Below are 12569 nucleotides of genomic sequence, written 5' to 3'. Positions count from 1 at the left end.
AATTGTGAATAATAATTGACTCCTCAGGATCTTTAGAAGACTAAACAAATAATATATATAATGTATATTATGGTATGTAACTAGTTCTTTTTTTTTAATCCTTACCTGAGCATATCTTTCCCATTTATTTTCAGACAGAATGGGAGAGGGAGAGAGAGAAACACCAGTGCGAGAGAAACACATCGATTGGCTGCTCCCCCCCATAACCCTGACCAGGGCCGGGGACTGAACCACAACTAAGGCACATGCCCCAGACTGGAATGAACCCGAGATTCTTTTGTTTGTGGGCCGATGCTCTAACCACTGAGCAGAACTGGCCAGGGCATAACTAGTTTTTTTTTTCTTGATTGATTTTAGAGAGAGAGGAAGGGAGAGGGAGAGAGATGAGAGATAGAAACATTGATGAGAGAGAAAATCGATTGGCCGCCTCCTGTATGCCCCCCACTGGGGATCAGGCCCACAATCTGGGCATGTACCCTGACCGGGAATCAAACTGGTAACCTCTTGATGCATGGGTCGACATTCAGCCAATGAGCCACACCAGCCGGGCACTTGTTCTTAATAAACACTCAAAAAATGTTATTTCTTCTCCCTGACATCATTCTCTCCTCCCTTTACCATATTTCCCTTTTTATCTTGGTAGTCAAGAAGAATCTTAGATATAGAATTTATCCCAGCAACCCACTCTTGAAATTGGTGAATTTCTCTCCTTTCCCACTGTCTTTTTTTTTTTTTTTTAATTTTTTTTCTTTATTGGTTTTTAGAGAGAGAGGAAGTGAGAGGGAGAGAGAGATAGAAACATCGATGAGAGAGAACATTGATTGGCTGCCTCCTGCACACCACCCACTGGGGATCGGGCCCACAACCTGGTCATGTGTCCTGACCGGAAATTGAACTGACGACCTCTTGGTGCATGGATCAATGCTCAACCACTGAGCCACACTGGCCAGGCTGTCCTTCTTTTTAATTCTTTTTAAAATTGTGCCCAGCTGGTGTGGCTCAATGGTTGAGCGTCATCCTATGCACCAGAAGGTCACTGGTTCAATTCCATTTAGTGCACATCAGGTTTGCAGGAGGCAGCTGGTCGATGTTGATGCTTTTCTCTCATCAGTGTTTCTGTCTTTCTCTCCCTCTCCCTTCCTCTCTCTCTAAAAATCAATTTAAAAAAACATTTTAGAATGTTTTTAGAACATTTTAGAAAAATAAAAAATAAAATAAAATTGTACTTATGGGTTTTTTTCAATTCTCACCAAATCTTACTTTGAAAAACAGTTGAGATAAAAATAAATAATAAGAGGTTGGACACTCTTGACTGAACATGACCTTTTATCTCCTCCTACATCAAAACCTCACTGACCTCACACTAAAGAAATATAAAAATATATCAAGTCACAAAAGTTCAGAGAAGGTGGGAAGGCAACAGCAGATAAAAGTTCAACAAATATTTGAAAGGTTGCCCTGGCCAGTTTTGCTCAGCGGTCAGAGTGTCAGCCCACGGACCAATGAGTTGCAGGTTCGATTCCTGCCAAGGGCACGTACCTCAGTCGCGATTGATCCCCGGCCCTGGTTGGGGTCATGCGAGAGGCCACTCGATGTGCCCCTTTCACATCAATGTTTCTCTTTCTCTATCTCTCTCTTCCTCTCTCTCCCTCCCACTCTATCTGAACAAAAATCGAAAACTGTCCTTGGGTGAGGATTAAAAAAAATATGTATTTGGAAGGTAGAAGGCAGGTTGGGGAATGTTACCTTGCTCGAGGCATCCTAAGAAATGACAAACTAAGTGCCAGCAAGGGGAAATTGCCAAGAAGAAGCCAGCCAGTTCACCGAGTTTACCCTTCAAGAGGCTTAGTGTTTGGAATCACAGGTTACCATAGAAGGTCAGAAATGAGGTTTAGAGCTAGACATGGGGATTGGCTGATGTCTGTAGGGAGAGCACTTTGCCCCCACCCCAGACCTCCTCTCTCAACAGCCAAACAACTACTCTAAACTCTTGCTGCTTAAGGAGAAAGGAAAATGAACTCTGGGGGTCTCTATACTCAGGGACCTCAGACATGGTTTTAAGGGCAGGGATGAGATATTGGGTAGAAAACAGTGATAGAGGGCCCTGGCCGGTTTGGCTCAGCGGTTAGAGCGTCGGCCTGCGGTCCGGAGAGACCCGGGTTCGGTTCCCGCTAAGGGCACGTACTTCGGTTGCAGTTTGTCCCCGGCCCTGGTTGGTCGTGCGGGTGGCAGCCACTCGATGTGTCCCTTCACATCGATGTTTCTCTCTCTCTCTCTTCCTCTCTCTCCCTCCCTCTCTATCTGTACAAAAAATGGAAAAATATCCTCGGGTGAGGATAAAAAAAAAAAAAAAAAAGAAAACAGTGATAGAGGGAAGGCTGCACACTGCACTGGGGCTGCCCAGGCCCAGGCCCTCCCCACCCCACCCCTAGGGTGCCATAGCCAGGCACTTATCAACCTCACCTGCTCACCCTCCCTGGGAAAATAGAAAAGTCTTCTCCGGAGACCCTGAGAACCCAAGAAGGAACAAAACAAAACAAAACAAAAAAACTCCACTGATTGACATTTATGAGTTCCTCAGTGAAAAAACTAATTGTTGCCCAACAAAGAAATTTCTGAAAACTGAAGGTCACAGCACCTGATTAAAAGAGCCCACCAAGGACCTGGTATAATAAATGAGAAGACCAGCACCAAGGCCTACAATCATACAATTTCAGAAGAGGTTTTATTTTTTATTTTTTTCTTTATTGATTTTCAGAGAGGGAGGAAGGGAGAGAGAAAGAGAGAGAGAAACATCGATCCCCACTGGGGATCAGGCCCACAACCTGGGCATGTGCCCTGACCAGGAATTGAACCGGTGACCTCTTGGTGCATGGATCAACGCTCAACCACTGAGCCACACCCGCGGGGCAAAAGGACCTGCACCAAGGCCTACAATCATACAATTTCAGAAGAGGTTTTAACGCATCAAGAGCGAAAAAGGCAGGCCACAGACAAAGGCACAGCAATGAGAATGAAGTCAGGCTTCTCAACAGCAATACTGGGAGGCTCAATCCCAGGGAAGCTTATTTCTAACGTGGAATCATACACCCAAACAATTTAACGTGAGGTCAAAAATATTTTCAGACTTCCAAGGATACACACACACAAATAATTTTTGTTTCTTAGGAAGCTACTGGAGAATGTGCTTCAACAAAAAGAAAACATAAACCAAGAAGAAGGATGGAGTGAATCCAGGACATAGGGCGATCAACAGAGAAGACTGTCTAAAGGAAATCCCAGGACATCTGTGCACCAGGCTTAGCAAGCAATGGGTCCAAAGCAGTGAAAGACTGGGCAGAGGTCTCCAGGGAGAAGATGGAACTGATCACTTAGCACTGAACATTTGGAAAAATCACTGCTGCATGTTTGGAACACTTGGAAGAAAATAGCTCTAGGTACATGGAAAATTAAACAATTGGAAAAAGAAATTAACTCCAGGTAAAACCAATTTATAAGAGAAAGAAAATGTAATAGGCTACAGCTTCAGTGCACAATGTTTATTTACTTGGCCAATAATGTAAACACTATTGATTCAACTATAATTTGTGGGAAAATAAAGTATTGTGGGGATAAGGGGGTAAAAATAGGGGTTAGAGTGGGGCAAGAGAGCTAATTCTTCAATTGCCAGAATATACATATTGTCTACAACTGATAAATCAAGTAGTAGTAATGTACTAGTTTGCTAGGGCTGCCGTAACAAAGTACCACAGACCGGGTGGCTCAAACAGCAGAAACTTCTTATCTCACAGTTCTGGAGGCTCTGATCAAGGTGTTCAAGGTGTCAAGACTCAGTGTTACAGGGTTGGTTTCTTCTGAGGCCTCTCTCCTTGGCGTGTAGATGGCTGACTTCTGTTGTCTTCATATGGTCTTTCCTGTCTATGCATCTGGCCCTAATCTTTTGTAAGGACACAAATTATATTGGATTAGGGTCCACCCTAATGACCTCATTTTAACCTAATTACCTCTTTAAAGACCGTATCTCCAAACTCACATTCTGAGGTACTGAGAGTTAGGGGGTGAGGGGGACACAATCCAGTTCATAACAAGTAGTATAAACTCATTATTTGGAAATAGAGAGGTGGACACCAGAAGAAATAGCCAAAAGTGGCTGCCTCTAGAGAGACTGGAGAATGGAAGGAATAAGGCAGATACTAGTGATGTTTTACTGGAGCAAATGGGGAATTCAAGGCTGAACTCGGTCTGATGTCAAATCTGATGTTCTTCACTCTCCCACAAGATCTGGAGTTCCTCGGGGCCCTGCAGCATCGCTTCATCTCCGCATCTCCCACAGCACCTTGCACAGTGCCCTGTGATTTACAGCTGTGTCACTGTGCCATTTGTTGGTTTTCTTTTCTGTTTTAAAAAAGAATGCCCTGGCCAGTTTGGCTCAGCGGTTGGAGCGTCGGCCTGCGGTACAGAGAGACCCGGGTTCGGTTCCCGCTAAGGGCACGTACTTTGGTTGCAGTTTGTCCCCGGCCCTGGTTGGTCATGCAGGTGGCAGCCACTCGATGTGTCCCTTCACGTCGATGTTTCTCTCTCTCTCTCTCTTCCTCTCTCTCCCTCCCTCTCTATCTGAACAACAACAAAACAAAAAAAAGTGGAAAAAATGTCCTCGGGTGAGGATAAAAAATAATAATAATAATAAAATAAAATAAAAAAGAAGATAGAGGAGATTGAGATCCGAGGAAACCTCAAGGGGCCACAATATGGAATATCCAGCTGACAGTTTCCTGCCCTTGGAATCCTAGAATTGCTGGGTGCATCTCTGATAGCACTTTAAGTTTTGACCCTAGAATGGGTCCATCCACAGCAGGGCAGGGGCACCGGGTGCATTCCTGCCTGATTAAGCTAATGGTGGTGTTTTAACCCCTCCTCCTTGGGGTCCCGAACAGCCACTCATCCCCATTTTCTTGAGGCCAGTTTGGCTGATGAAGATGGCCATGGGCTCTGAGAGTTATTCTCAGATTCAGGGCTGTAGTATTATTCACAGTGATTGATGCGTGATCCCATGAAGGGTTTTGGTCATTTTTGTCTTTAGGTTGATCCACAGTTACTCATCTGGCTGTTCAGGCTGACAGGATTTCGCAGTTGTCTCTGTCCCGGAGGCTACGTGACGCCCTTCCTGGGAGCACATATCCGGTGTCCTCTGGGGAGTAGAGGAGGTTGGTGTGTATGTATGTCTGTCTCAGCATGCTTCAGATTATTGCTTCCTAATAAAATTCTGATAACTGGGCCCCATCAATATCTCAAACACATGTGAGGAAACGTTAATTTAGAATCAATTTTAGGATGTTTCAGACTGTAAAGTCCTTTTAACTAGATCTCTGGCAAAGATGTAGAAGCACTTTATGGGACTGTAAATTTCATGTTGAACCGTCTTTGTGAAATACACATCTCCCCTACACACAAGCTGTTCTCTCCATATCAATCATGGCCACTGCAAGTAATGTTTCACAAATATTCTGTAAATCACAGAAAACCCCATGATAATGTGAAATATGACTTTCACTTGTCTGTTAGACAAAAGAATCACACATGCCTCTCTCCCATCAGCACTAACATTTGTTATGGATAATAACACTTTCAATCACAACTATTTTTGGAAAACGGGTTTATTTTAAACCTTCCCTCCCCCCACTGAAAACACTCTCCCAAGGACACAGGCTCCTACAAACCACAGCCCATTAATCCAACTATGGAATGGGAACTTCTTCCCACTAACTTTTTTTAAAAGTTGTTTTTAAGACTGGCCAGGTGGCTCAGTTGGTTGGAAAGGTTGTGAGTTCGATCCCCGGTGGTTGGGGCACATATGAGGAGGCAACCAATAGATGTTTCTCACATCAATGTTTCCTTTTCTCTCTCTCTTTCTCTCTCTCCACCCCCCAAAAAATCAATAAAAACACCCTAGCTGGAGTGGCTCAGTTGGTTGGAGTGTGGTCCTATGCACCAAAAGGCTGTGGGTTCAATCCCCAGTCAGAGAAGTTCAACCGATGAATGTTTTTCTCTCTCCCTTCCTCTCCCTAAGCATGTCCTTGGGTGAGGATTTTTAAAAATTAAAAAAAAATAAAATCAATAAAAACATATCCTCGGGTGAGGACTTTTTAAAGGTTGTTTTTAAGAGAGTTAGTATAAAAGCCCAAGGTACAAGTTTAAGAAGTACTTTACCTTGGCTGACTGGCATAAGACAGGACCAGGTCTCTAAAGTCCCTAAATCTCTGACCCGGTGAAGTGAAGGGTGAGAGAGGTCCATGTTTTTAGCAAGTGCCTTCATCTCAGCTAAAGCCTGTGGTCCTTTTAGTTGCTGGCATCAGCAGAGACACCAGAGAGCTAAAATTTTAGCCCTTAAACTTGAGGCAGGCATTTACTTCCTTAATATTCTTAATTCCATTACAGCACAGCTAGATTTTCCCTGTTTGAGTAGCAGGTGACCAGTCGTAAAGGTGTATTTTGAATGTCACTATATCCATGTGGATGACAGGCTCACCTGCTTCCAGCTGACTGCCTGAAAAACAAAACCCCTAGAGTAACCTACAGGACTTCCATGGTTCTGAACACATTGGTAACCTGTCTGTTTTCCTTCCCTCTGTAGCCAACTTCAGGACTGATTGGCCATGACTTCCATAAAGGAGCAGGCAGCAATTAGCCGGCTCTTGAGTTTTTTACAGGACTGGGACAATGCCGGAAAAGTCGCAAGGAGTCACATCCTCAACAATTTCATTGAAACAAACCAAGGCAAGACTGCCCCTGAACTGGAGCAGGAGTTTTCCCAGGGAGCCAGCTTGTTCCTGGTACGCTTGACCACCTGGCTTAGACTCACGTATCCTTTGCTGAACAGGAAAAAAAAAAAAAGTAGGCCATTTTCAAAATATAAAAGGAGAGGAGATTATTGAGGGAGCTCTTCTCTCCATTCTAAGATTTTAGAACAGGACATGTGGTGGTCAGAATATCATCCCGAAAGTCAAGAACTCCCTCAACTTCCTGTCTTTCCAACCTATAAATATATCCTCATTCTCACTCCTAAGCTTTTTGTGCCCATCAGAGTTGAAGTTGGTATTCCTTCTGTCTAGAACTCATCTTCTATTGGTATTGCACTTGAATCCCCTCCCATCTCCCATTTCTCCTATAGTTTCCACCTTTGCCTCATTGCCAGCTTTTTTCATCAGCATTTATATCTGCTCAAATCTCTTCTACCTTATTTAAATCCCTGTCTCAAACCTATAATCCTCCCAGCTCTTGCACTTCATGGTGACGCGTCTAGGAAAGGTTTATGGTCTCTCTCCACTTTCTCACCTCTTTTCTCCTCCACCCACTGCAGTCGGACTTCTGTCCCCTCCGCTCCACTATGCAGAACTGCCAAGGTTACCAATGATTTTTCCACTGCAAACCCAGTGACTACATCCTCAGTCTCTATACATGACCTCTCAGTTGCATTTGTCAGTCAACCATTTCCACTTCTCAAAACATTCTTCCCTTGGTTTCTGTGATACCAGTTCTCTTGGTTTCTCCTTTCCTTCTGTTCATTCCATTTCTTCTTCAGCCAGCCCTTTACATGTTGGCGTTCCTTGGGACTCCGTTCACCTCCCTCTTCTCTAATCACTCTTAGATTGCCCCCGAGTGATCTAATCCATTGTCATGACGTCAGCACCATTTCAGTTTCAGGACTCTCAAGTGTGTACCCCTGCATACGTTTACCTCTGGAATCTGAGCTCCATACCCATTTATCCAACTACTATCTCCACTTATATCCTCCAGGGTGACTCACATTTCTGCCTTGGGGGAAACTGGGTGAATGGGGTGCCATTCTGTGAGAAGAGAATACAAGAAGAGAAACAAGTTTGGGCATAGATAAGTTTGGTTTGGGACACGTTGAGTGTGAAGTGCCTATGCTCAGGAGCCCTAGAAACAGATTGGGGCTGAAGATTTGTCACCATCAAGGTGATAGTTTGAGTTACGGGTGGATTTGAGCATAGTCTTACTCTGTGTGCCCTTAACACTCTATGGATTTATCACAGACCCTTTTATTATACATTTTTCTCCTTCCCTGAACCCTCCCCCTTCTCTAAACTTTTCTCCTTTAAAAAAAATTATGGCCCTGGCCGGTTTTGCTCAGCTGTTAGAGCGTCGGCCTACGGTCCAGAGAGACCTGGGTTTGGTTCCCGCTAAGGGCACGTACCTGGGTTGCGGTTTGTCCCCAGCCCTGGTTGGGTCATGCGGGTGGCAGCCACTCGATGTGTCCCTTTCACATCGATCTTTCTCTCTTTTTCTCTTCCTCTCTCTCCCTCCCGCTCTATCTGAACAACAAACAACAACAAAATCATGCCCTGGTCGTTTGTCTCAGTGGTTAGAGTGTTGGCCTGCAGACCGGAGAGTCCAGGGTTCAGTTCCCACTGGGGGCACATGCCTCGGTTGTAGTTTGTCCCCGGCCCCAGTTGGGGTCTTGTGGGTGGGAGCCACTCGATATGTCTCTCTTGCATCGATGTTTCTCTCTCTCTTCCTCCCTCTCTCCCTCCTGCTCCATCTGATGATAAATGCAAAAATGTCCTTGGGTGAGGATAAAAAAAAAATTATGTTTTTCTTTAGTGGTTCTTTTTCTTTATTTTGAGAGAGAGAGGAAGGGAGAGGGAGAGAGAGATAGAAATGTCGATGAGAGAGTATCTATAGGCTGCCTCTTGCATGCCCCCCACTGGGGGTTTGGCCCGCAACCTGGACCTGTGCCCTGACCGGGAATCGAATTGGCGACCTCCTGGTGCATGGGTCAATGCTCAGCCACTGAGCCACACTGGCCAGGCTAAAGTCCCTCCTTTTTTGACTAATTCCTACTCCATGTCCATTATTTGGGTCTCGATTTTTTTTTTTAATTTATTTTTTTAAAGGAGATGACCAGTTTCTTTCTTCTTTTTTTGTTTTAATCCTCACCTGAGGACATTTTTGCATTCATCTTCAGATAGAGCGGGAAGGAGGGGGGGGGGGAGAGAGAGAGAGAAACACTGATGTGAAAGAGACACATCGACTGGCTGCCACCGACACAACCCCAACCGGGGCCGGGGACAAACTCCAACCGAGGTATGTGCCCTTAGCAGAAACCGAACCCAGGACTCTCTGGTCCATGGGCTGACGCTCTAATCACTGAGCCAAAGCGGCCAGGGCTCAGGTCTCAATTTAAACATCACTTTCTGAGGAAGTCCTTTTCTGAGCCCCAGACTGGTTAGGTTCCCTGTTGTATATCCTCATAGCACTTCTATCTTAATAGTCATAACTTAATATCTCTTAATATCTCTTCCCCCACTGGATTGTAAGCCCTATGAGGACAGGAATTGCATCTGCTCTACTCATCTCCGTGTTTCTAACACCTGGCACAATGTCTAGCACATAATGGGTGCTGACTACATGTTGGTTAAATAAGGGAAAGAATGAGCCAGAGAGTCTGCAGCTACACAGAACTAAAGGCTTAAGTAAACACAGCTGTTTTTCTTACAGTTAAGTCATTGATAAAATTATTAATCAGACTCAGGCCTAGCACACAGGCCAAAGGAAATACCACTGAATACATCACTAGGTTGACCCGCATGTTCTTAGATACCAGTGTGCATGAAAGAGGCTTAAAATGTAAACTGCCAGTCCACCTCCCCACCTCCACCTTGAGATCCTGATTTAGTAGAATGAAGAACGGTCTCTGGGCTCTTTATTTCCCACAAGCATTGGGTGAGTTCGATGTGGTGGGGTGGTTCACACGTGGTGCTTTGAGAAACATCAGCACCTATAATCTGGCTCTGTCCCCACAACTCATGACGCTAACCTCACCAAGGTCATCAGCACCTCTTTGACACCAGTGTCCTCTTTTCCCTCCTTGTCTTACTTGACGTTTTCCATTTGACCACAGCATAGGGTATGTGAGACAGAATCGTACATGTGCAGGGTCACATCCTATCTTTATTTAAAACTTTGATATTTTCTTTATCGTGGATTTTTATATTAATATTTATTTATATATTTGTTTTGCTGGTTTGTTTGTTTTGTTTATCCTCACCCAAGGATATTTTTCCATTGATTTTTAGAGAGAGTAGAAGGGAGGGAGGGAGGGAGGGAGGGAGGGAGGGGGAGAGAGAGAGAGAGAGAGAGAGAGAATCATCAATGTGAGAGAGACACATTGATTGGTTGCCTCCCACATGATCCCAACCCCAGGGCTAGGAATCGAACCTGCAACCCAGGTACGTGCCATTGACTGAGAATCAAGCCTGTGACCCTTCGGTCCAAGGGCTGACGCTCTAACCTCTGAGCAAAATGTGCCAGGGCTAATTTTTATTTTTTTAATAATGCATTGAAGTATTATTTGATCACTGAGTTTTCTGGTGCCCCTTAAGTTTTATAATGAAGCAAGTGCTTCTCTCGCCTCACCCCGCTGCAGCCCCCTGCCTGACCACTGCCCCTTCCCAAGCTCTTCTCTCCTCCACCTTCTTCCATGTCTGCTTCCCAGCCACTGTTGCGGCATCTTTCCTACCCACCTGTTAAATGTTAGTGTTTCCAAGAACTCTGTATTCAGCCCACCTCTTTTCTCACCCAATCATTGCATTTATTACCAGTATTCTTCTCCATATCGTAAGTGCCAATCAGAGTGCTTATTGAACGACTGAATGAATCACACTTTTAATACACAGATGTATATTCAGTTTCTGCACCTGAAATTGTTCATAATTTCCTACCATTTTGTGACCTTGTCATACAACAGAGAAAATAGACCAGATGAGTGACCCCACTTTTCCCCAGCCCCCAGCTGTAGCGGCAACAGGCAGAGGAGCCTGGCTTCAGCAAACACTGTTTTTGCAGTAAAGAGCCTTTCCTAATGAGCCAATCTGTCTCTACTTCTATTGGCATCCTGGGAACCAGGGTGCAGCAGAGATAATTTGCCTGATGCACCCTCCCCCCCAACAAAGCACCATTACCTCCAACCCATTACATTAGCCTTTATCAGTCTTGGAAGCTCTCAGTCATCCTCCATGAGCTGCAATAATTTCAGCTAATTTCTTAAGTGTTCTAAGAGCCTGTGATGTGTTATGAGCCTAGTAATTGTTGACTGGTTCCTTTTCTGTTGTGGTTTGATTTCATACCTTGTATCTGAGCAGATGCGTGATCTGGGTGCTTTATTACAATGAAGCTTTTTGCAAAAGCTCACATTAAAAATAACATTAAATACTGAGGTTGTTTTAAATCAGAGTTTAATTTTTCCGCTATCTCCTGTTGTTCTTATTAAGAAGACATGCAATTCTTCATAAAGATAGTGACCTCCAGTGTAAAGCTTTGAACAAGTACAAAATTGGGAATTAATGATGAAGCTGATTATTTTTAGAGGAGTCTAAGAATGAAGCACAAAGTAATGAACTATGCTGAGACCCAAGGGTGCAATGGCCATAGCATAGAGAGGGCTTGGAAAATTGACCACCAGCTTTCTCCATGCACCCTTTATTCATCAGAGCCTCCTTGCTCTCTGGGGAGCCAGTCAACGCCAAGGGAGCTGAACTATTCCAGAAGAGCTTCCTGGTGAACCATGAACATGCCTGCCAGCACTCCTATCCGCCCCCCATCACCACCACCTCCACCACCACCATGTGTGTTGCTCCTTCTCTTTCAACCTAGTGGCCCTTCTCAGATAAAGGGCTCAATTCAGCTGTTGCTCATCTGAGTCATTGGTCAGGGATCGGACACAGGATATGGTTTCTGTGTGGAAAAGCAACCTGAAATTCACTCTTTAACTTGGCATACAGTTACATGACTGGCTCGTGCTTAGAGAAGCTTTTAAGGTCCATTGGCATCTTCTTATCATCTGTAAGCAGGTAAGTTCTGTTCTAGAGAGATTCTGGGTTCTCAGTTGCACATTGGGCTCGTGGTGTCCTTGGCATTCACACCATATGGGACCAGGGCTTCTAGTTATATCTGGGTACCTAGTAGCCCCCAGGATGGGCCCAGAGGTAGTGTCAGCTGTGATCCTGTTCTGGTTGCTCCCCTATCCCATGTTCTCCAGTGACCCTCTACTAGTCAGCATCCCCCTGGTTGTGAAATACAGAAAATCAACTCACACTGGACCAGGAAAAAGGGCTGGGTAAAATCCATATTTCAAGCCTGACTAGATCCAGTGGTTCAAAATATGTCATTGGCACGTGGTCTCCCCTTCCCTTTTTCTCTGTTTCTCAGCCCTGCTTTCCTCTGTGCTCATAGGCCTCATCGAGCTGAGATCATCAGAAGCTCCAGACATGCATCTTTGTATCCACCACACCAAAAAGAGAGCATATCTTTCCCAAGGGTTCCCAAGAAAGCCTCAGGTTTTGAGCCTCAATGGATCAATTTAGGTCACATGCCTGGCCCCAAACCAATGGCTACACTCAGAAGGATGACATACCTTGTCACCTACTTACCCTATCAAAACCACATGGTTCGTGAGTGGTGGAGGGGTGAATGCCCAAGGGACAGTTGAGGTGCTATTACAAAAAGAAGAACAGGTGCTAGAAAACCAAACACAAGAAATGTTCATTGTG

At 44.8% G+C, this 12569-nt stretch overlaps 1 protein-coding gene across 1 annotated transcript in view; it reads left to right on the top strand.

Annotated features, from left to right (window-relative positions):
* The first annotated feature begins 5156 nt into the window (after positions 1–5156).
* Positions 5157–12569, top strand: part of ARMH1 (armadillo like helical domain containing 1) — a 32205-nt gene continuing 24792 nt past the window's right edge. Inside the window, exons 1-3 of the mRNA XM_036257201.1 lie at positions 5157–5204; positions 6632–6859; positions 11802–11870. Coding sequence (XP_036113094.1) covers positions 6654–6859; positions 11802–11870 — 275 coding nt within the window. The 5' untranslated portion in view covers positions 5157–5204; positions 6632–6653. The remainder of the gene's footprint in view (positions 5205–6631; positions 6860–11801; positions 11871–12569) is intronic.

This window comes from Molossus molossus, unplaced genomic scaffold (assembly GCF_014108415.1).
Source record: "Molossus molossus isolate mMolMol1 unplaced genomic scaffold, mMolMol1.p scaffold_m16_p_12, whole genome shotgun sequence".
In the NCBI taxonomy this organism is placed as follows: Eukaryota; Metazoa; Chordata; class Mammalia; order Chiroptera; family Molossidae; genus Molossus; species Molossus molossus.
Note: the sequence above shows the minus strand (reverse complement) of the source record. Positions and strands in the feature narration are given on the sequence as shown.